Here is a 24,927-nt window from a genome sequence, read left to right on the forward strand (position 1 = left end):
AGAGGGAGGGGCGGGAGGAGGAATCCCAGGACACTCAACATCCTGCTACATACTGTTTTAAAATAATTCAGGCAGGCACTCTAATCCCAGCAGGTGGGAAGCAAAAATCTGTGAGTTCAAGGCTCACCTGATCCATGTAGAAAGTTCAAGGGCAGATCTACATGGAGAGACCCTGTCTCAAACATCAATAAACTGTCTTTGGAATTATGGAGACTAAATATTCTCTGCATTTGGAAAATGGTTTTAGTTCTATGTATAAACACTTGTAAATAAAGTTTGACTTTTACTAAAGAATGTTCTCATAAATTATTCTGAACTCTGACATAATCTAGTTCCCCGAATCTGCACTATTCCGGGAATATTATTTTCTGAATCCAAAACTATCATCTAGCCTTTCCCTCGTTTACAGATGGAGAAACAAAATCTGAAGAAATGTTAGTTCCTGTAGGTCAGCCAGAGTGAAAAGTAGAAACTTTCATCTCTATTTAATTTAAATCCTAAAATCAAAACTGGACATGGGATCAGCAAAACTGGTTTGGACTTCGATAGGTTTACTTACTTACACCAGGGAAACCTGTGAGGACCGCGGTGAGTGCCTGCCGATTGGTAAAAGTTGAGGATTCTTTAGTTCTTACCCTCCACTTATGGAGATGGGCTGGAGATGAGGAGTGGGTAACAACGCTTGAACTCCTCCGCCCTAGAGGGCGCCAGAACCTCTATTTTAGTTGCGCGAAGCTGAGGCTTCACCAACCGGAAGTTCTTTGCCCTTAGCAAAGATGGCGTCCGATAGCCTACACCAATCAGGTTGCTCTACTGAGAAGCGGCGCTTCCTCCCTCCCGGCCAAGGATCTATGCGGTCCGAGAGTTCCGGTGTGCCAATCAGAGCGTCCTCCACACACGAACGCGTCGACGTCAGAGGTGGGAGGAGCCCAGTTGTAATTTTTGGCGGGATCCGGTGTGGACCGGCAAGAGAACCAACCGTGTCTTAGGTGAGCTTTGCGGCCTTTGTGTGTGTCGGGGACTCTGGGCGTCCGCGCAGGGACTGGGGTCTGAGGGAGAGGCGCGAAGCTCTGAGGGGAAGAGGCGCCGGAATCTTGATCGAGCGAAGCAGGCGACCTTCGGCCGAGGCTGGAACGGGCAAGGCGCCGGCCGGGGCTGGAAGATTGGGAGCTCGTGTGCATAAGGAGCCTGTTTTGGTTTATTTTCTTTTTTTAAGAGCGCCCTTTTACTTCTGTTTTTTAAAAGTTTGTCTCTCACAGTTTCATGTACGCACATGTAAATATGGCAATTCAACCCTGTTAGCTTCCCTTTTCTCTAAACCCCTTCCTCACCGGTGATACGTACCCTGTTACTTTCATGTTTCTTTTATCTTGTTTAAATAACCCACTGAAAGCAGTTAGAGTTGCCTGCATAAAGAGCACCCTTTTAAAATGCTCGCCCTCACTGACTCCTCTCTCCCTGGCCCCTATTGAATGCTTACCTTTTACGGGGCTCCTACAGAGACACACAATATCTGCCCTACCCTTCCGACGCTTGGACTCTGAGGTGGATCCAGGTAACAAGCACACAGTAGTGGACAATGGTGCAGTTACTTGGGCAGAGGGGGGTTCTAGAGGGGACCTTCAGGGTATGGCCCACTAGAAAGGCTCAGAAGTTAGCCAGTTGCAGATGAGAAAGAACTCCAGAAGAGCTTTCTAGACAAAGGGCATGAAGCCGGGAAGCAGTTGAAGAAGCAGAAAGCAAGCTAATCTAGCTCGGAGATGTAAACACAAAAAAGATGAGGAAATAGAAACAAGGAAGAAGGCACCCATTGCTTCACTGGCTTTGTGGATGTTGTTCTAAGGGTTATCGGAAAGAGTCAGAATGTTTCGACGGAAGGAACTCCATGGCCTGATTTATGTGCCTGGATATCACTGACAGAAGGGACGGCTTGGGGGTGGTAGCAGCATTTGGGAGGCAGAGTCAAGGTAAGCGCTGAATTTGAGGCCAGCCAGAGCCACACAGGGAGATCCTGTCTCAGGGAGAGAACAGTGAGAATGAGTAAACTGTTGTGGGGAACAAAGTAAAAACCACGGGAAGACCTAAAGTTCATGGTGACTTAATTAGGGTGTTAGCGATTGGGGATGTCCCAGGAGATAACACATGGCTCCTGCGAGGGTCCACACAAACGTTTGCTGGGTGAGTGAGGCAAAAGTACCATTAGCAGGGGGATGGCGACATACGCCTTAACAACCTCAGTTTCAGTGTGCTTGTGTACGCCGATGTAGCAGAGCAGTGAGTTTAGAAGAACATGTAAAGAAGTGTGCAGTAAGCACGCATTAAATACTAACAGAACAGCCCTTTTCCAGATCATTCTCAGAACAGAACAGTTTAAACACAGTTGCCTGACACACACAGTTTATATCTGAGGAAACAGTAAAGCAAGGCAGAAGGTCATATCCAGACTCGGGGTACACCAAAGACAGCGTTCAGCCTGTCCTTCCGCCAGATTGGGTCTGACATCCAACAAGAACAAATGTGTCTTATAAATTAAATGCTAATGTTGGTCGAAGGAGGCTGGAAATCAGGTCCAAAAAACAATCCAGGGAGCAAACTATACTTGAGGTAAAAGGCCTTCTGCCTCCCCTACCCCCACACACACCCTGGAGCCTCTCTCACAGTTCACTGTTTGGCACGATGGCCAGGGTTCTGATAACCTGCTTCTGCCTCCCCGGTACTACGATTCAAGGCGTTTGATACCCTACCCAGCTCCAATGTTATCTTTCTATCTTAATTTTTCTGGTCCTCTATGCTTTGCCAAGTAGTGTGGAAGTACAAATCCTAACTTATGGTAGAGCTATGCATCTCACACTAAGCTTCAACAGATAAAGTAGTCTTCAAATGCATTAGAACAGTAAAACAGGACAATAACCCTCAATTTTACCACAGCCCGAATAGCTCCTGTTCACACTGAGTCTGTAGTCTGCCCCACACCCTGTACTGCACGGCAGTTTGGTCTCTAACCCCAGTTTGAAGCCAGGTAGAAGAGCTTATGTGAGAGGAGGGGATGCTCCTGGGCTGTTGGTAATGGGAGAGGGCAGGAGACATGCTGGGTGCCGGGTCCTGGGCGAATCCTAAGGGTGGTGTCCCGGAATCGCTGGGACATGGTTTGTTGGATGTGCCCTGTGAGAAGAGTCAGTGACTTCTCGAATGTTGATTTTTCTGCAGCCCAGAACCTTTGTTGCGTATCTCCTGGACCAGCTACCTGATCCTTCCTTACCCTTCCACGGCTCAGCCATTATCTTGAAAACATGAATGGTAAGGCCGTCTAGTTTTATGGCTTCCTCTTTGCTGTGTGGAAAACTAGCACACCGTCCTTCACTCTAGCACAAAGCAGCCGGGAGCCAGGGCTGCTTAGTAACTGATGTCTAACTGTCAGACCGGGAAATTGAACTGGGCTGTCTGACTCCAGAGTTACGTTGCATGTGGAAATCTTTTGAAATGGTTTTAGTCTAGATCCGATTTAAATTCTGGTGGTCCTTTCTTTGGAGTTTTGCTTGTTTGTTTGTTTTTTTTCTTCAGGAATTTGTGCAAAGAAAAATCCCAGTGGAAAAATACTGCTCTGTCGAGTACAGCTCAGTTGGAGCAACAGAGTGTTTGTTCCACGGGCCCTGAACAGCGGACTGCATGGCGGGTGGGGGAGTTGTTGTTCTCTTTGGTGACATAAATGAGCTCGTCGCCAGAAACTATTACTTTCCCCCGGGTTTTTTAGATTTTGTCTTCTTCAAGAAAAGTGAAGGCAAACATTGAAATTAATAACACTGTGTGGAGTGCGGTGGCTTAGCTCTTTAATCTCAACACTCAGGAGTCAAAGGCAGGTAAATCTCTGAGTTCAGCCTCATAGTACTGGGATACATGAGATTGAGTCTCAAAAAAGAAAAAGAAACTATGTTCTGATTTGGGTTAATTTTATCTATAACATGAAATTACCAGTGAAATAAAGTGTTGTTTAATGATTAAAGGTCAAATAAAGGCAAATATGACAGAAAAGTTAATGATAACTAATTCTGGGTGACGAATGTTTACGTATCTTTCTCCATTTAAAAGTAACAGTGGGCCAGGCTGTGTGGCACCCGCCTTAAATGTCAGAACTAGGGAGGCAGAGGCAGGAGGATCTCTTGAGTTTGAGGCCAGCCTGGTCTAGAGAGTGAGTTCCAAGTCAGCTACAGCAAAACCCTGACGAAAATAAATAAATAAAGTAAAAATAACAAAAAGTAAAACGGTAGGCAAGGTCTTTATCTATGTTAAAGCGTTTTTTACTTATTCCTTACTGGCCAGATCTCAGGAAACTTGGTAGTGTCAGAAGCTAGCTCGTTAAAGCAGTGCAGGGGAAAAGGTCCGGCCTGGTCCTGGCCCACTCTTTCTTTACTCTCCTCGGTGTCTTCTAAGAAGCGCTCTGGCAGGACAGTAGGTCCGAGAGAAGCAGGCAGAGTGGCAAATCTGGAGGCTCCTTTCAGTTGCCCTGTGAGTGCTGACCGGCACGTTGAGTAGGGTGTGCTTGTGTCTCCGCCCGGGGTGGACTTTCGTTCCCATTTCTTCTAGTGGAGGAAGACGACTTGTGTGTACTGACATCTCTGCTGGAGGAGAACGAGGCAGCAGCCGTGCCCTGTGGCTCGGAGGAGAATGAGAAGTCCTCGTCTCTGGAGGAAGGTGACCCTGATGAATTCGATGAGCTTTTTGATGCTGACGGCGATGGTGAATCTTACACAGAAGAGGCCGACAGTGGGGAAGAGGGAAAGACCAGGGACCAGGAGGAACGGTTGGCCACTCTCTTTGGTGATGTGGAGGACCTAACAGATGATGAAGTTCCTACATCGCAAGTTGAAGACAGCAGTGTCCCCCCTGCTCCTGTTCGCAGCCGAGAGAAAACCAATCAGGAGTTGCAAGGTAGCCATGATTGTGGTGGCTGGCTTTTTCCAGTTTGCTCATGAGACAGTAGGCGACCCAAGTTTCACGGTTCTCGTTAAAATAACTGCAGATGCAAGGGTGGTTGGTGACCAATCGGTTTTTCTTTTCAAAAAGGATGGAAAGACGGCTTAGTAAGACACATGTGTGAGAACCCAAGTGCAGAGCCCCAGTGTGAGGAGTTGGGGACAGATGGGTCTCTAGGGCTCAGAGCCAACCTAGCAGACCCTGAGCTCAGTGAGAGACCCCACCTCAAAAAACTAGGCAGGAGCAATGAAGGAACACCGACCCCAAAGTCCTTTGTATACAAGCACACGTGGCTGAACTCAAATGGGTTGGGGGACTAATAAAGTCAGCACTGCAGTGTTCAGGGTCCTCCTTACATCCCTGTCAGCTAGTGAGGCTTGATCCTCCACAGAACGGCTCTAACACTTTATATTTCTCATAGAGTGTATTAATACTTTAGGATGTATGTAAATGGGGAGCCAGGGCAAGGCTGCAAAGCTCCCACGCAGTTTGGTAGAGCAAGAGACCATTTCTGAACTGCCCTTTTGAGACACGCATGCCCTTTGTCGGTCCTGGCCCTGTCTCACATCTAACACAGAAGCCAGCACTGATTGCACTGTGGCACTTCAGTCTATGATTGCTTGACCTCTGTAACATGTTTGTATGAATTCCTCTTTGGGGATTCTGCTCTTCCGAGACAGGGTCTTACTATGCAGCTCAAGCTGACCTCATCTCCCTCTCTGTGCTCAGCCTCCTGAGTGCTGGAATTGCAGGCTTACCCCACCACGTCTCACTAGCAGTATGAGCTCCTGGCTAGCTCAGGTGTCAAAAGGCTTGCTTACTAAGGATAAAAGGGTTCTTTAAGGAACCTCTCAAATTCCTCTATGAAGTTCCAGCAGTAACTATGGGAGTGTCTTGTGGGTCTCAGGGTCTTGGGTGGGGATAGCATTGTTTGTGTTGGATACAGCATGCTCTCCTATCTGAATCTTAATATACTTTTCTCTTGTAGATGAATTGAAGAAGTTGCAAGAGCAGATGAAATCCTTACAGGAGCAGCTCAAAGCTGCATCACTTCAACAGCCTCCAAGTTCAGCCCCTTTGCACGAACCACCTGGTAAGGTGACCGTAATTGTGGCAGTAATATGCATTTTTGTTACCAAGAAACTGTAGCATTAGTATTTCCACCCAGCACCTGCCAAAACCAGCCTTCCTGATTTCTTTCAATTCTGAAGGTGCATCTCTGCGGCCCCCACCTCAGGAGAAGAAAGTTAGGAGAATTCAGGAGTCGGTGTGCTTTTCTGCAGAGCTTGATGTCCCTGCCTTACCCAGAGCCAAGCGGGTGGCTCGAGTGCCAAAGACTCCTGCAGGTGTGGTACTCCAGGCCCGGCTGGGTCTCCCTGCTCGGCTCTGTTGAAAACCCATCATTCTACTGGTGTGTGCATGTGGTTTGTAAGAGAGGGTTGCAGGCAAATGAGTTTGTGTGTATACAGATCCCCGGGGGCTGGAGTCACAAGCATTTGTGAACTGCCCAGCCATTGCCACACAGAGGTCTACTGGACCTCACTGAAGAGAGCTAGACAATACTCACAAAGTGGTCTTGTTCTCCAGCGAGATTTGATTATGTGAGGCCTGTACACACTTGGCGCCTCTAGCACTTGGAGGAACCTGCATTCTAGGCCACTCTGAGCTTCAGAGTGAGACCCAGTCTCAAAATAGCAACAAAAAGTATCTAGTGCCTTGATAACAAGAAGAATACCATAAGCAGGTTTTACGACTCTCGGTCATTCTCTCTCCACTTCTTATGCTAATTTTCTAGAGTCATCTTCAAGGACAAGTGCACCCTCACAACCACTGCGGGTTATTTCCAGTTTCTTAGAGCCTAAAAGCTCTCCGGCTAGGTCAACAAGCATACCCTCACCTCAAGCTGTTCCTGGAAACAAATGCAGTGGGATGACTAAAAATCAAAGCAAGGCAACCCCCGGGAATCCTGGGGAGCCGTCCCCGCAGGTTCCCCAGGTCTCTGTGGAAGCTTTCTCAGGCCTACGCCTCAGGTCAGTAGTTGTAACATCCCTTTGCATCCTTTTATGTGTCCCACTAGGTGGCTCTCACTCCTGTCAGAAGATGGGTCTTCTACAGGGCATGTGTGTGTCTGTGTGTGTGTCTGTGTGTGTGTGTTCACGCAGCAGCAGCTCTTGACTGAGGGATCCCAGTGTGGAGGGCAGCACTGTCTTAACTCAGTACACTGTGGTGTGGACTGTTTAAGAAAGGCTTGTCTACACAATGATAATGGTGGCCGAACACCTTTAATCCCAGTGAACTGGACCCAGAAGCAGGAGGAGCTTTGTGAGTTCAAGGCCAGCCTGCCCTACATAGTAACACAGATTTCATTATAAAACTTCCCATCTTTGTATAGGTGTGGTCTAGTCTATATTTATTGTGTACAGAGTTAGGATCCTAGACAATTCTTAAATGTATACAATTGAAGTCTATACAGTTTTTGAGTATACACAGTGTTTGATTCCCACAGGCAGAAAGCTGAGGAAAAAGGATTGGGAAATAGGGCTAGCCTGCATAACTGTATGACCAGCCTGTGCTTCAAAGTTAACCACAGTCTCAAAAGCAAAAAAAGACACAGAATAGCAGTGCCTTCTTATAATCATAGTAAGATTACAAAAGAATATAAAGTAAACTTTACAGGTAAATCTATTTCCAGGGAAAAGTAACCCTCGCTTTAAAATTATTTTTTAGTCTTCTTTAAGGGGGGGAGGGTGCTTACCAAGACAAGAAGGTTTCCAGGCCAGTCATAGTGAGATGCTGTCCCAATTAAATAGAAGCGCCCCGAGCCACAGGAGAGGTTGCTGTCTGTAATGTCCCTAAGCACGTCGTAAGTGCCAGAGAGTGTCACCAGAATAACGACCTAGCAATTTCCGGCTTCTTGGCCCAGGCGGCCTCGAGTCTCCTCCACAGAGATGAACAGGAAGATGACAGGTCGGAAACTGATCAGACTGTCTCAGATCAAGGAGAAGATGGCGACGGAGAACCTGGAAGAGACAGATTGGGTGACATTTGGGGTTATCCTGAGGAAGGTCACGCCACAGAGCGCTAACAGTGTAAGCTGCTTTATTGATTCCTGAGCTGCGCCAGCCCCGGCTAAAGGGGTCCCGGGTCTTCACTTGGCACCTGTTAAATAACTCCTGATGGGCACTCACCTTTGGCTGGTGTTCAAGGGTACTATCTGCAAAGAACGCTCGGCTGAGAGACAGTGGGGCTGCTATTGTCCAGTCATTCTGACTATTTCAGTTCTCACTGTTTAGGAGACACCTGTGTTGGTCCCTGAGATGCTGTCATCTCTCCTGTGGAGAAGGCCAAGTACTGAGAGGCTGAGTCCACAAATCCCAGAGATAGGTGTCTGTGAACGTAAGGTGCTGGGATCCCTGGCCCATCAGTGAGCTGTGTACTGAGACAGCTCTTAATAGCAGCAGCGGTGACATTAGTCGCCTGCTCTCCAGCCCTGTGGTCGGTATAAACGATAATGCTGTAGGTGCTTCTTGTCTCATACCAGGATGGTAGTGGGAGGTTGTCGCACACAATCCGGTACCTGTGCCGCTGGATGTGCTAGGTTACACTGTCTCCTTAGGTTACTTGTGGCCTGCCTTGCTTCTGTTTCGTCTCAAATGAGGCAGGTAATAAACGCTAAAGCCCAAAGAAAGAAAGAATTTATGATTTGAAAGCACTCTGACGACCATCTATTTAAGGTGAATTAGAGTCAAATGTTTTCCCACAATAAGACACCCGAACCATTCCATGGTCACTCTGTACGCCAGGGTTTCAAACGTGACTGAAAGGAACTCTGTTCACTCCAGGGGAAAACGTTTAGCATCTGGAAACTGAACGACCTTCGTGACCTGACCCAATGTGTGTCCTTGTTTCTGTTTGGAGATGTTCACAAAGATCTCTGGAAGACAGAACAAGGGACTGTCATAGGGTTGCTCAACGCAAATCCCATGAAGCCCAAAGAAGGCTTGACGGAGGTGAGACTGGAGGGCTTGGACTATTTGGCTGTGGTTTCTGCAGTTACTTCTTTATCAGAAACATCTGTGTTAATCTTCCAGGGCTCTGCCTGATTCTGTCGCCATTCTAGCTCTTCACTGGCTGGCTCACTGCCTGCCAAGATTCTATGAACCTTGTTCTAAATGGTTTTGAGTCAGTATCACAGTTCCAGGGTTTACTGTGCACTCTTATTGTCACTGCTGTATTACTGATCATCATAGAGAACACACACTTGACGCAGCTCGAGTGGAGGTGAAAGAACAACTTTATGGAGTCATTCTTCCTTTATGTGAGTCTGGGGAGCGAACTTGGGGCTGCAGCCTTGCGCAGCAAGCATTTGTACCTGGGCCATCTGGCCAGCTCAGCTTTACCAAACACTCCCACTCGGGTGTCCTTGGATCCCTTCATATGTGTCCATGGTTGTATCAAGATCAGTCTGATGCAACTGCATGAACTTTGCTTCATTAATGTTACTGTCCTAGCTGGCACTTCAGTCAGAGCAAGCCTCCATCCTCCCAGTCTGCATTAGAGCTTTGTTACCATTGCTTCCTAGTAAGTTGCTAGCCAGTGTAAATTGCAACGGAGAGTTTTCCCCCTCTGGCCCAGCAAGAGCTTTATTTTCAGTAGAGAATGGCAAAAGTCTTCATTTGTTGCCTGGGGGTGTATTTATTTGATCATTCCTGACAACACAACAAAAAAACTTCAATAGGGTTTCTTTTAAACAAACAGTGGGGGTTGATTCCTCTGTCTCCTGTGTGAGATACGTGTCGACCCGGGATCCCGCTAAGACCCGGGATCTCGTTAATAAAGCTTTTACATAAAAAAAAAAAAAAAAAAAAACAAACAGTGGGGTGTAGATGGGTGTGGTATTCACACCTATAATCCCAGCAGTCCTAAGGCAAAGGCCAGAGGATTACTGCCATTGCTTCAAGGCCAGTCTGAGCTCCAAGGTAAGATTCTGTCCCATAAAACCACTCTGTGTGTGTGTGTGTGTGTGTGTTTCTCTGTGACCTGTGCTGGCCTTGAGCTAACGGTAGACCTCTTACCTCTGCCTCCCAAATTCTTTAACTTACTGCCTTTATTAGTTTACCGTGGGCTCGAGGTGGGGTGCATGTGTGTCGGCATATCTGTGGAGATCAGGAGACAGCTTGTAGAATGGGCTCTCACCTTCCACCATGTGGGTTCCTAGAGTTGAACTTAGGTCGTCAGGGTTGTTAGTAAGTACCTTTACCCACTGAGCCATCTTGCCAGCCCAATTTTCTTCTATGTATAGTCTAGTATTGTGCTAGGTATGGGGAAAGTGGCAAGTCTTGGGTCATTCTGGGCTAGGTGGTGAATTTGAGCTATCCTCTAGTGTACAGCAAGACCCTGGCCTCTCCTCCCTCACAAAAACAAAACACTAGAAACAGGCAACTTAGTGATGCCATAGCTCTGTGTCTTAGCTACTTTCTTATCCCTGTGAAGAGTCACCATGACCATGGCAACTTATAAAAGAGAGCCTTACAGTGTCAGAGATGAGTCCATGATCATCGTGGTGGGGAGCACAGCAGTGGACAGGCAGGCGTGGCACTGTGTAAGAGCCTGCATCCTGATCCATGAATTTCAGGCAGAGAGACTGGCCCAGTCGTGGACTTATGAAGCACCAAAGCCCACCCCTAGTGATATACCTCTTCCAACAAGGTCACACCTCCTAATTCTTCTCGAAATATTTCCAGCCAACTGAGTACCAAATATTCAAATACATGAACCTCTGGGGCAATTTTTAGTCAAGCACCACAGTGAGTTTCTTGCCTTTCCCTCTTGGTTACAAGCTGACGCCAAATCACCTATGAACCAGAATACTGTAGCTTCCTACCCTGGGAGGGGAATCTAGTCATTGGCTATTTTATTCATCTGGGTTGGGAAGCTCTGAACAGCTTGATATTTTCTGCTAAAGTTCCTAGATCTGGTGGAAGGTCTTGGACAAACTCAAGCTACCAGGGTGTGAATGCAGTTAGATAGAACAGCTCTGTTACTGATAGGTGTGAACGCAGTTAGATAGAACAGCTCTGTTACTGATAGGTGTGAACGCAGTTAGATAGAACAGCTCTGTTACTGATAGGTGTGAACGCAGTTAGGCAGAACAGCTCTGTTACCAGTAGGCTGCTCAGTGGGCTCACCCCTCGAGGCTCGGGAGAACTGTCTGGTATAGATGGGGGCTTACCTGTGGCCAAGTTTGCACAGATTCTGTTACCTAGCAACCACTGGGCCCTGTGACTTCAAGTGACAGGATGCTCTGTTCTGGAAACAAGGACAGGGCCCAGGCCCTTGAGGACAGCCCTTATCTCAGCCTGTGTTCTTGGTAGGTAGGCTTGCCTGAGAGTTGGCAGCAGGGAGCAGGAGAACTGAGTCAGCCATGGTCATTAAGACTGTCCCCCCTCTTATCACCACTGGTGGCTGGATGAAGGTGAGCCAGCCTGTCTCCTTTTAGTAGGAAATCAAGAACTTCCCTATCAATTGCTATTTCAGTCTAATTTGCCAAGCCTCAGTCATGTGACCATTGTGAGCTATAAGGAATGCTGGGAAAACAGTGCCGAGATATGTCTGAGATTGAGCACTTGGCCAGCCTGGACAGCCACGAGGAAGGAAAAGTTGGTTCCGGAAAAGGGAGCCGAGATTGAGTCTTCTGCACTGCCTAGTCTACAGTTGTATAGAACACTGGCTTCAAAGATGCCTTCCCAGACCAGATGCAGACATATCTGGATTAAGACCTTGGCACTTATGTAAGCTCTCTCTCACAGGTGTGCTTATCTATCGATCATCCTCAAAAAGTCTTAATTATGGGAGAAGCTATGGATCTGGGGACCTGTAAAGCCAAGAAGAAGAATGGAGAGCCGTGCACACAGACAGTCAACTTGGTGGGTCACAAACCCTTTAGTGTTTGCCTATACACAGTCAATCATGAGGAACAGACTTCAGGTGCTGTGGTGGTGATGAGCAAAGGGTGCACTGGAGGGCACGGGCTCAGCAAGCACATAGTGTTGTGAGGCTAGGAGAGATGGCGTCACTGCTGACCGGGCCCTTGTCGGGTGCTTTTCCCTGCAGCATGACTGTGAGTACTGCCAGTATCATATCCAGGCCCAGTACAAGAAGCTTAGTGCAAAGCGGTCCGATCTGCAGTCCACTTTCTCCGGGGGACGGATTCCCAAGAAGTTCCGCAGAGGCACCAGCCTGAAGGAGCGGCTGTGTCAAGATGGTTTCTACTACGGCGGGGTTTCTTCAGAATCCTTCGCAGCCTCCATGTAAGGCATTTCTCAGGGCTGCTCTTGGGAAAGGATTTTGCTTCTCTCTTAAGAGGTGGACTGTCCTGTTCTGTAACTGTCCTAGCGTACTTACAGGAGCTACTCTGTGGCTGAAGCCAGAGTGGTCAGGGACATCTTTTATTCCTAGGGAGAGGAGCACACTGAATGATTGGACCCTGAGTCATGGGATCTGAACTCAGACATCATCAGGTGTGATGTCTCACCTGCGATCCCAGCTCTAGGGAGACCCTGTCCCAAAGTGAGAAACCAGTCAGGAGAGATGGCTCATGGCTAGGAGCACACACTGCCAGCCAGAGGACCGCTGGATCAGTGTGCACAGACCTACTCTCATTCACAAGACACTCTTCAAGTGAGAAAAAGACCAAGAGGTGATGGCAGCAGAATCAGGAGTCTGCCAGCCATGGTGACTTCCAGGCCAGTGCGGGGTGTTTGAGCTCCTGTATGAAAACAGAAAGTGATGACTTTCTTGAGCCGCTATTATTACTCTTTGTTGTCGTGGTTATTATTCTAGAGGGAGGATGCAGGCCTCTTAGAATGCACCTCCAATGTCATGAACACGTGTTATGTGGCTCACGTCAGGGCACAGTGATGGAGAACAGGTGATCGTGGCCTCCACTGTGGTTCTAGACTGTCTAAGGAACCCCAGGTGACGTGTGGCCTTGTCATCTCACCATAGGGATGGCGTCTGAGCATTAACAGGTGTGAACATGTATAAAGGAACCTCGATTGAACTAAAGCAAGCAAACAAAACAAATTATTTTCTGGTCTTATAGAATTAGGCAAAAAGACTTGTGCTTTATATTAAGTAATCACTCTTTAGTCATTATTTTTAGTAGCTATATTGTATCCTTTAATGGTTACTTACCATATTCCAATGGGTAAATAAATACTAATGGTATTTCTAATAACATTGTAGTTTTTTAATTTTTTGAGACAAGATTTCATGTAGCCCAGGCTAGCTACAAAGACTTATAATCGTAACTTACTTAACTTCAACAGCCATAAAGTATTTCAAAACAAATTCTTGGGCTTCTGTACCACAGTATTGGTGTAATTTTTGATGTTTCTGGCCCTTCGGCAAAGCTTTTCGTTCAGTCACCACAGTTCCTTCCCACATGTTCTGACCTGTCACACTCAGAGGCCACCCTTATGGTGAGAGGGCAAGGCCACACACATCACCCGGGGTTCCTCAAGCAAATCTGCAGGCTCTCCATCTGTGATTCAGTGTGTAAACCAGAACTCCTGGGCTACCAAGCTGTGGCTGGCGAAGCCTGCGAGTGTGGGTGGACAGGCCTTGAGGACCTTGGACCATTGGTAACAGATGCATCGGGAGTCCTCATATTTTGTTTCAGAAGGCATTATATATAGCTCAGTAACTTTCTGCTTTGGTTCTTGTCACTACAGGGCGGCAGCCATTGCTCCTAAGAAGAAGGTTCAAACCACGCTGACCAATCTGGTTGTGAGGGGCACACGCTCAGTCATCCAGGAAACAAAACAGAAGCTGGGTAATTCTCTCTGCATCCATCCTCTGTTTCTCTCTGTCTCCCAGGGGTGCAGTATTGGGCTGAGAATGGTTATGGCTCATGCTCTTCAGTGATGAGAGGCCACTCATCACCTGAGCTTCGTGGGCCATGTGGCGTAGGCTGAAGAAGAAAATTTGGTGACTGAGCAGTAAGGGAAATCTTCAGCTTGATCTGAGCGGGTCAGCCTCTCGGTGTCCAGCATTAGTCCCGGTTCCCGGCTGATCGCTTAGTTACCTTTTGTTAAAATAGGCATAGGTTAGACAGTGCCAGTCCACCCATAGCTTTGGTCCTGAGAGTGATCAGAAACCTGCATGGCCTCTTACTCATGCATACTCCAGAAATGGCATGTCAGTGGGTCCCACAATCCTTAGGGGCTGAGTGTCTGATGCCCTTGGCTGTCCTACTAGTCTGACCTTTAAGTTAAAAGTTCTGCATTGGCTGGAGAGATGGCTCAGCGGTTAAGAGCACCGACTGCTCTTCCAGAGGACCCGAGTTCAAATCCCAGCAACCACATGGTGGCTCACAACCATCTGTAATGGGATCTGATGCCCTCTTCTGGTGTGTCTGAAGACAGCGACAGTGTGCTCATAAAATAAATAAGTAAATCTTTAAAAAAAGGGGGGGGTGGGGATTTAGCTCAGTGGTAGAGCGCTTGTCTAGCAAGTGCAAGGCCCTGAGTTCGATCCCCAGCTCCGAAAAAAAGAAAAAAGAAGAAGGAAAAAGAAAAGTTGTGCATTTTTCTTTAGTATTCCATCTTACTCACTAACAGATTACTAAGTTATGACTATAGAGTTTAAAAAGTGAGCTCACATGATATCAAACCATTTACATTTTGAATCCTCTAAAATTAATGTCTGCATGTTTCAGGAATTCCCCAGAAGAGCTTGTCTTGCTCAGAGGAGTTCAGGGAATTGATGGCCCTGCCCACATTTGGAGCCAGAAACTTACAAAAGCATTTAGCCAGAGCCAAGTCCTCAGGTACAGCCAGCGTATGTGATTATGGGGTGTGTGCCCATGTTCCCCAGACCTTTTCTATGACCCCTCAATCTGTGGCCTGTGTTTTAGGGAGCCCCAAACCTGCCATCCAGTCCATCTCAGCATCGGCCCTCTTGAAGCAGCAGAAACACCAGATGCTGGAAATGCGGAAGAGGAAATCAGAAGAAATACAGAAACGGTAAGAGGAGCAGATTTGTCTCTCTGCCTCTAATTAATGCTACTGCTCCCAGAGCCAGAGCCTGTTGGTGTTGGGGAGACCAGTTACTATGGCCCTGGAAAGGAGAAAGGGAGAGAGTATGGAGACGCTTTCTGAGCACCGGTCTTGAGCTCCACAGCTTATCTACAAAATGAGAAACTTGGGTGCCACCATTCTGAAGTGAAGCCACAGACTTTGTTATTTCAAGGTGTCAGCTTGGAGCCAGCAAAATGGCTCAGTGGGTAAACATGGCTACCACCAAGCCATAGGAGCTAGGTTCCATCCACAAGCCAACACAGTAAAGGTCAGGACCCACTCCCACAAGCTGTCTGTCCTCTGACCTCCTATATGTACACTGGTGGGCAAGCAGGGTGGTACATGCCTATAATCCCAGTTCTTGAAGGTACAGGCAGGAGAGTTACAAGTTTAAGCAGCAGGGTGATCCTATAGGAAGAGTTTTATGCATCCTTCTGGAGAAAGTAAAGGATTGTCTTGTGGATGATGTAAACAACTATAAAATATGACATTCTTTTACTTCACTAACAGTATTTTGTGTGTTCTTGCATCTTCCAAAACTTCCCATCTAATTTTATATCCATGCTGTAATTGATCAGGATTCTGTGGGTGTTTCCTGTATGTGTAGAAGGGCCTCATGTTGAAGTGACCTTAAATAAAGAGTAGCTAGGTCATTACTGAAATGAAGAAGGCTGGCTCTGAGGTAGGCAGGGTAGAGCGTGCCTCTAATCCTAATGCTGATGAGTGAGGCTGAGTCAGGGGTCTGTCTCCTCAGCACCCTGTGCTCAGCACAGTGATACCCAGTCTCATGTAGCCCAGGCTGGCTCTGAACTCACCTCCCAAGTGTTGGAATTTTAGGCGTGTACTTATAACACGTGGCTTGAGTTCTTCTGATGTGTTAAATCTATATAAAAGTAAATTGCAGTGCCAGTTTTCTTAAGGACTTTTGATTGGTTGACTAGTTTTGGGTGGGGTTGTTTTATTGTTTTGTTTTTGTTAGATTTTGTGTTTTTTGTTGGTTTGCTTTGGCTTTTTGTTTGTTTTTCAAGATAAAGTTTCTCTGTGTATCCTTGGCTGTCCTGAAACTTGTTCTGTAGACCAGGCTGGCCTCAAACTCAGAGAACTGCCTGCTTCTGTCTCCTGGGTGTTGGGCTTAGAGGCTTGTGCCACAGCCACCCAGCTTAGGTGGTGGTGGTTGTTGTGGTTGTTTTATCTCTAATTCTCTTGACAGTTCCATACATGCTTTTAAGGAACTATAGTCATTTCAACATCCCATCCCTCCTCCCTTGTGAAGGGTTTCTAAACATTCCGTGTGTATGCCCTTCCTGTAGGATAAACTGAGAAGGAAGGAGTGCAGAGAGGCCCCGGGGGTCTTACAGCTAACCACACACAGAGATGATTTTAGATATGCACTGGGCAGCACGTCCTGCCGAGCCAGTTGGTAAAGCAGTCATGCGTTAGGAAGCGAACATCCACAGCACAGTCCGTGAGCAGATGGCAGAGCTCGTGTTCTTAGTTGCTAATTTGAATTATTAGCCAAAGACAGGAAATTGTTTACCAACAACTAGTTGGCTTCCAGCTTAACTCAGGTCTCCTGGTCTATTTTGAATTCTAAGCCTTGGGTATATATTTATTGTTGTTTTATTTACTTTGGGCTTTGGGTGTGGAATGGACCTAGAGTATGCAAGACAAATGAATGATGCTGGTACTGAGCCTAGTACCCAACCCCATGTTTAGTTACTTCACATTCCCTTTAAGGTTCCTCCAGTCCTCAAGTGAGGTCCAGAGCGCAGCAGTGCCGTCCTCCTCTCGACAGCCTGCTGCCCAGTCCCCTCGAACTGGGGCTGAGTTCCCCAGGTTGGAAGGAACGGAGGCCCCGTGGACGCCCAAGCTGGGCAGAGGCATCTCAGATGGGGACGACGTTCTCTTCTTTGATGAATCACCACCACCAAAACCAAAGCTGAGCGCAGCAGCAGAAGCTAAAAAGGTGACGGGGGTGTCGGGCAGCCAGCCAAGTGCTTACTGTGCTCACAGACCTGAGTTTGGGTCCCTAACACTCAAGTAAAACGCCAGGCATGGTGGCTGCATGTGACCCTGGGGCGGCTGGGGGTGGGGGGGAACAAATGGATCCATGACAGACAGCCATTCTGGCCAAGTGGTGAGTTCAGGGCTGGGGAAGGATCTTATCTCAAGAGGAAAGATGGGGACTAGAGATGGGAGGTTGTTAGACTTGGACGGTCTGGTAGAGGACCCAGGTTAGGGTCCTAGCACCTGCACCAGGAAACTCATGTAGCGTGTAGCTTCAGCTGCAGGAGATAGAACACCTTCCTCTGGCCTTCAGGGCACCTGCACGCACATACATGGCACAGGTACACACAAGCAGGCCCTAGACAGACAAAATTTAAATAAGGTGACAGTGGTGAAGGAAGAAAGACACTGTTGTTAGGTTAAACAAATGCATACAAGTACTCACGTATACTATACACACCCATGTCCTTTGTGTTAAAAAATTGAAGGATTTATTTATTTTTGCTGGCTTCTGTTTTCCTCACTTGGCTTTCCATTCTGTGAGGACGCGGTATTTAAACTCTACCACTGGCCAGGGAAGAGCAGCCGAGCAGCTTAGCCAGTCATCCTAAAGTTTCAAAGTGAGTGCGGTGTTAACGGTCAGCACTGTGGCATTAAGCTTATCCAAGAGCTCGGGCCACTGTTGCTGAATAATTTCTGTCAGTCCAGAGGAGGCAGCCCTCGGGAAGGTGTCGTTCCACAGCTGGAGACAGTAAGTAGCAGTAGCAGAAGATGCCTCTAACCGTTGTGGTGAACGTTCAGCCTCTTAGCCAGGGCTGCACTGCACTGGGGCTGTCGTGACTGAAGTTATGAGCCAAGAAATTTTTATTACTGATAAAAGGCTGTGAGCACACAACGTGTGAAATTAACTCAGAGTCAAACACATGACAAACCCAGGCTATTGATGGGAATCCTTGCCCGTGCCGATGAAGAGCCTTCAGTACGGGCTTGCTTCTGAGCCTGCCACATGCACTTTGTCTGACGTACATGTGATCGTAGTGCACAGCACCATCGAGTGCCGTCTGACGCCTTGGCTCAAGTTCCGTGCTGTTCTATGTTACGGTCTGCAATGATTTGGGAATATGCTCAATTTTCTACTGAAAGGTGGTTTTAAATGTGGAAGTTAAACTGAATGGCTTAATTACAGCAAACAGAGGCATTTGATAGTTCCCTCCTATCTTTTCCTCAGCATTGAAGAACCAAAACTAGTATATCTCTGAGATGTACTGCTGCAACAGTTGATTTTAAAAGTCGCTAAATTAATTTTTTGGCCTGAGATTTGGATAGACTTTCCGACAATTTCCCAAAGGGCCCTAAACATACTTCTGCCATTTCATAGTGCGCATTTCTCTGAAACATCTATAGACTTCTGTCCTGTCAGCTTGTCTGTGTGTGCACATGCACACGTGTGGTGGTGGGCAGACAACTTACAGGACTAGGTTCTCTTCAGCCACCATGTGGGTTCTCAGGTTAGAACTCAGGTCACCAGGCTTTTCCCACTGGGCCATCTCAGCAGCCCAGTTTCCGTTAAGAGAACCAAGGATTGTAGGACTGTAGGCGCCTGTCTTATCTCGTTTGTTTGTTTGTTTGTTTGTTTGTTTCTAGTTAGCTGCTATTTCAAAATTGAGGGCAAAAGGCCAGATTCTTACAAAAGTAGATCCAAACAATATTGTAAGGAGGCAAATGGACCCCCGAGATGTGCTGGGCGTGAAGGAGCGTGCAGAGAACAGCAACACGGTTTCTCCTGAAGGTATGGTGGCTTCGCCGTCAGTAGTGGGGACAGATCTGTTTAGAAGGACGTCTTCTAAGCATAAGTCCCCCAACATCCAGTGTTGGCTTGGGTCTCTAAATAGCCCAAGCTGCCTCGCTCCAGCTCTGTCTTTTTGCTCGGGTCCTGAGGGCTGGGTTTACAGTCACGAATCACCTGCCTGCCTCATCTGCTCGCTCCATAGAGTAACACGAACTTGGAATCGGAGCAGGTGGGGAAAGGGTTCCGTACCTGGTCTAGGCTCCTTAGTCTCTGCTTAATTTTTGGTTTCTGTTTCTTTGTTTGTTTTAAACAGTCTCATTCTGTAGCCAAGGTTGTCTGTCTTCAAACTCGGCAATTTTCCTGCCTTGCCTCTGCCAGCAATAGTATTATAGGCCATCAAACCCAGCTTTCTGTACACTGAGGTCACCCTTGCCAGTTACAACTGGGGTCCTGATGTAGAGGTCGAAGAACCTGGTGACAGAGAGAGAGCTAAGGGGTGAGACACTGGTTCCCTCAGTAATAACCGCTCTTGTTCTGCAGATGAACTGGAGCCCGCCAGGAAGAAAAGGAGAGAGCAGCTTGCGTACTTAGAGTCGGAGGAATTTCAGAAAATCCTAAAAGCAAAGTCCAAGCACACAGACGTCCTGAAAGAGGTCAGCACCCAAGGGATCGGGCCAGTGTCCTTCAAAACAAAGCTCTTGGAGGACTGGGCATCCATGTATCTGTATAGTATATGATTTGCTTTAAGAAGCAAGAGCATTTTAGATAAGGTGTGTGTGTGTGTGTGTGTGTGTGTGTGTGTGTGTGTGTGTGTGTGTGTGTGTGTATTAGGGTGCATGTGAACTCGCTTGTGTGACTACCCCAACTCCAGAGCTGATCCATTAAGTAGGGGTGTGTGTGTGTGTGTGTGTGTGTGTGTGTGTGTGTGTATTAGGGTGCATGTGAACTCGCTTGTATGACTACCCCAACTCCAGAGCTGATCCATTAAGTAGGGGTGTGTGTATGTGTGTGTGTGTGTGTGTGTGTGTGTGTGTGTGTGTGTGTGTGTGTGTGTGTTAGGGTGTGTGTGTGTGTGTGTCTGTGTTAGGGTGTGTGTGTTAGGGTGTGTGTGTGTGTGTGTATTAGAGTGTGTGTGAACTCACTTGTGTGACTGTCCCAACTCCAGAGCTGTGTCATCGCTCTTCAGAGACAGCGCCCTGCCCACAGCCCTACATCTCTGGTTGCTTGGGACGTTCTTGTGCCCTGAGCATTTGCAGTGGCCAGCACCTAGCTGATGGGGCTGTCGTCCTTGGGACCTCCTGTACCTTCCTTCTGTGGACTCTGTGGGAGCACTGAACTGGCTGTCACTCATGCACTCTCAACTTAATGCCACTGCCCATCTCACTGTTGGCTGAGAACTTCTTTTAAATGCCTTAAGGTCTTCTTTTCGTCTTTTATTCCCTAGTTTAAGGTATTTTGTTTTGTTTTGGGTTTTTGGTTTTCTGTTTTGTTTTTCGCATGTGTGGGGTTTTTTGTTTGTTTGGTTTGGTTTTTTATACCTTTACAATCGTTAAGTTTGTAGGGTCCTTACACTTGTTTCCTCAGCTCTGCTTTGCTGATTGAGCTAAATCACGGTGTCATTATTCTGAGCGTATATTGCATTTGGTACACTTACTCCCGTGGGTTCTGCCATTCAGGCCGAGGCTGAGCTACAGAAATCCTATTTTGATCCACTGGTGAAAAAAGAACAGATGGAAGAAAAGATGAGAGCCGTCCGCGAAGTGAAGTGCCGCGTGGTGACGTGCAGGAAGGTGCGCCGGGGCGGGGCTCTGCTGGGGGCGGGGGAGCTGCGCAGGATCTGAGGAGTTGTGGGATGTGAAATCATAGCTTGTAATATGTATTTAGAGTTGAAAATAAATAGTGCAAGATAGACAAGGTTCAGGTGCCCTGCCTGACCTGGAACTGTGCAGTGGCATGTTTGTAGGAAGATTCTGCTGTGTGGCCACTAGGACCAAGTTGTTCCTATTACTGTTTGTCAAGTTCTGACAAATCCTGGTGTATTGATAATTCAAAGTTTGCTACCTCTGGAACCTTGACCAAAATTTTTTAAAAAAAGAGAATAAAAAGGAAAAAAAATATTTTGAATCTTAATATTAACTTTGGCTTACATGAAACTCAAACTATGCAGTCAAGACTGTTCTTGAGCTTGCAGCCCTTCTATGTCAGCCTCCCAGATACTGGGGTGGAGGCTGCATCGCCAAATGTGCCCTTCCTAACATCTCAGTGTCACTGAGTGTTATTATATGCTTCTACTTAAATGGGGCAGACGTTAGAAAATAGGAATTAGTATAAGAGAGAGTCAAAGTCTTAGTTAGGGGTTCACCCTGTGAATAGACACCATGACCAAGGCAACTCTTATAAAGGACAACATTTAACTGGGACCGGCTTACAGGTTCAGAGGTTCAGTCCATTATCAAGGTGGGAGCAGGGCAGCATCCAGGCAGGCATAGTACAGGAGGAGCTGAGACTTCCAGGCAGCTCCATACCCACAGTGACACATCTACTCCAACAAGGCCACACCTCCTAATAGTGCCACTCCTGGGCCAAGTTTATACAAACGGTCACAATCAAGAACACTTGAGCCTGGTGTGGTGACTTGTGCCTCCAATCCCAGCATTTGGGAGGTAGTGATGGGAGGAGGCTATACATGATCACAAGTTTAAGACCAATCTGGGCTACACAACCCTGTCTCAGAAAAAAAAAAGCATCATTAAAGATTAGGTGGTCATGTCCCAGCAGTGACAGAAGTGTAGAAGGCCCTGAGAGCAGCTCCTCCTCCCACCTTCAAAGCCCCTCACCTGTCATGTGGTCTCTGTCTGTCTGTACAGTGTGCCTACACCCACTTCAAGCCTCTGGAGACCTGTGTCAGTGAACAGCATAACCTCCACTGGCATGATGGTGTGAAAAGGTTTTTCAAATGTCCTTGTGGAAACAGGACTATCTCCCTGGACAAGCTCCCAAACAAGCACTGCCGGTATGAGCGCCACATGGGCTTCTCTGTGTCCGTGGTTCTTCCTGTATGGTCCCTGGAATATGAGGTCATCACCCCAAGCCTTCCCGTAGCTCCTGATAGCCCTCAAGTTGGAACTGTTAGCTGAGACCTAGAGGTAGAGCCTCCCCCAGCTGACAGTGTGCATGGTGGTAGGCTGAAGGGTATGTGTTAGGGTAAGCAGTGTGGGCAGCCCGTGGATAGGGTAGTGGGTCCTTTTCACCAGGCAGATGGCACTTATAAGGATGGGGCTCCCCCTGCCTTGTCTGGTCTCAATTCTTGACCTAGAACATTGTCCTCAATAGAGAGGAGCTAGGGGTTGGGGATTTAGCTCAGTGGTAGAGCGCTTGCCTAGGAAGCGCAAGGCCCTGGGTTTGGTCCCCAGCTCCGAAAAAAAGAACCAAAAAAAAAAAAAAAAAATAGATAGGAGCTAGTGCCTAGATGGCGCCCCTCACTGGGACAGGCACTGCCCTGTATTGCTGTCACCTGAAGTTTCATCTCTGAAGCCTCCTGATTATTGAGGAGTGGACAGCTGTTTCTCAGGTCACTGAAGTGCTTGACTCTGTAGCTTCGAGCATATCCGTTGATGAGGTAGATTATATGGGTGCCTCCTTGAGCAGCTCTTCCTTGAATGAAGGGGCAACTTGTTCCCTATGATCCCACCCCCACCCCCATTGTCTTCATGTGTATGGGTTGGGGAGCCGTTAATATCTTACTACTTAGTGAAGCCATTTTTTCTGTTTCAGTAACTGTGGCCTCTACAAGTGGGAACGGGATGGAATGCTAAAGGTATGTGTGGTGATCTGTTTTTCATTACAGTAACAAAAATTACCTGAGATAATCAACTTTAAAGAGGGAAGATTTCCCTTGGTTCACAGTTCTGCAGTTTCTGTCTGCTCGGTCTGTTTTCAGACCTTTGGTAGGAGAAGATGGCAAAGACTTGTTTATATCATATAGAACAAAAAAGATCCCTGGGTCCTGTTCCTTCAGGGTCCCATCCAGAGTGATTGAAGAACTCCCACTAGGTCACACTACCTCCCAAGAGCACCAATCAGGTGCCAAAGCTGTAGCAGATGGCCTTGGGAACATTCTAGACGTTACCCAGCTGTGTACTGCTGCGTGCTAATTCGTAAGTTGGTGACCCAGGGAAATAAAGATCTTAACTCATGCGCTCTCCTTTTTCTAGGAGAAGACTGGTCCAAAGATCGGAGGAGAAACCCTGCTGCCACGAGGGGAAGAGCACGCTAAGTTTCTCAACAGCCTTAAATGATGCTTCCGACACCTCCCAACCGGCCTTACCTCTGTGGCTCTGAGAAGCAAGAGATTGGCTCCATGCCGCCCATTTCCCTGATTGACACCACGAGAAAGAAGTGCTTGGTAGTCAGTGCCTACTCTTTCCTCTGTGTGCTGGCTGACACCATATTTAACATCAGTGTACACATGGAAACCAGAACTCTGTGGCCTCTCCCCGAGGTACAGATGCTGCCTCACAGCAGCCACACAGATTTTTGCCTCAGAACGGAAAGGTGTTTCAAGCTCTGCTTCTGGGTCTCCTTCGAGTGTTAATATGGACACCGAGAGACAAAGGGCTAGCATGGTACAGTTATCTCCCCATCTCATCCTCGGGCCTTAAGCGGAAAGCAAAGCTTGACCCACGTGTCTGTGACATCCCAACACTCGGCTTCTGGTTGATGAGTTTCAGTGCTGATGTTGGAGGCCACGGTCTTTCCTTCTGTCGCATATGATTTCAGCTTTTTCTTTGAGGTGGAGTCACTAGGCCAGTTTGGGACTCAGTTTCTTCGTATAGAGAAGGAAGTTGCTCTACCTACAGTGCTGTGGGGCTGAGAAATGCCTAAGCTCTCTTCAACCTGTAGCGTGGGTTTATTTAAAATAAAGTTCGATGCAACTAATAAAAGCCGATATACAACTAGAGAAGCTGTAGAACACGACTGAGAAACCAGCCGTACAGACAGAATCCCTGAGCACTTAGGGCAGGGTTACAGGTGTACTTATGTGTGTCAGGAATCTTAAAGATCAAAACATACATAGCAAATCCCACTAAACATTTAGTTCTCGAGATTAGGCTAACAGTGCCTGACCTACGTGAGTGCTGGTTCTGTCTAGGGGTGAGGTAAGTTGGCGGGATCATTACTGGAATCTGAACTCCAGCTAGACAACGTGTCAAGAGGGTAATCATGAGAAAAGTAGTTACCGGACATAGATGGTTGAGGCTCTGAGGAGCCAAAGATTCAGGCTCATGGCTGGGTGCCCTACAGTTTTGTCTGTGCTCTGTGAGGGCCAAAGGGGCTGACCTTGGTAGTCCTGTTCCCCTTAAGGTCTGACCACCATTTTTAGGGGCGTTTGTGCTTTGGCTTCTAACTCAACAAAGGAAAAGAAATAAAGTATTAGTAAGGACCAAAGGTTCTTGGGAGTGATCTGAAAGGATGGGGTGTCTGACGTCGGCTGCAGAGTGGTCTGTGCCCTGTAAATGTGTTCTCCTCTGCGCAGGGCATGGCTGGTCTTCGCTTGCTGTCTGTAAGATGGTGACATGCTTACAAAGCTCTGGGGACTGAGTATGGATGTCTTTAATTTTTAAATTTTAATTCCCAAATAATTAGAAACACTGTGGAACCCCTTCCTATTCTCACAGATATTGGAAGGTTGAATTTTTATGCATTATATGTGTGGTTTCCTATAATATTCAGGGGTGAGGAGGGGGTAGAGAGAACTACCCATGTGCCTTGAAAATATTCATTAATAGAATTAATCTTTTAATCCTGCCTTTTAGTGCTTTTTACCAACTATTAAATACTTTCATAGAAATTCACTACGTTTATCTTTTTTTTTTCTTGACTTAATATCAGAGCCATATCACGTCCTCGGACACTTGGAACTGGTTAGGCACTCAGCAGAAACGGGCTCATCTGAATCTATCTTTAAGATACTTGTTGTTTAAGGGTTTTCTTTTTTCTTGTATATTTTTTCCTGTTTAGAAATAAATAACTTTTTTAAAAACAAAATCCTGTTTCTAAACAAAAAAAGAACGATGA

At 47.1% G+C, this 24,927-nt stretch overlaps 1 protein-coding gene across 1 annotated transcript; it reads left to right on the forward strand.

Annotated features, from left to right (window-relative positions):
* The first annotated feature begins 946 nt into the window (after positions 1–946).
* Positions 947–24,296, forward strand: Mcm10 (minichromosome maintenance 10 replication initiation factor). Its single transcript, NM_001107366.1, is given in 20 exon segments — positions 947–989; positions 3,208–3,297; positions 4,582–4,926; positions 5,960–6,064; positions 6,183–6,317; positions 6,767–7,001; positions 7,895–8,060; positions 8,814–8,981; positions 11,781–11,897; positions 12,085–12,281; positions 13,707–13,807; positions 14,693–14,803; positions 14,891–14,999; positions 16,791–17,019; positions 18,705–18,849; positions 19,390–19,502; positions 20,526–20,639; positions 21,717–21,862; positions 22,624–22,666; positions 23,064–24,296. Coding segments are annotated over 19 exon segments (2,670 nt in total). The 5' UTR covers positions 947–989; positions 3,208–3,290; the 3' UTR covers positions 23,148–24,296.
* The last annotated feature ends 631 nt before the right edge of the window (positions 24,297–24,927 follow it).

Source organism: Rattus norvegicus, chromosome 17 (genome assembly GCF_021556685.1).
Source record: "Rattus norvegicus strain SHRSP/BbbUtx chromosome 17, alternate assembly SHRSP_T2T, whole genome shotgun sequence".
Classification (NCBI taxonomy): Eukaryota; Metazoa; Chordata; class Mammalia; order Rodentia; family Muridae; genus Rattus; species Rattus norvegicus.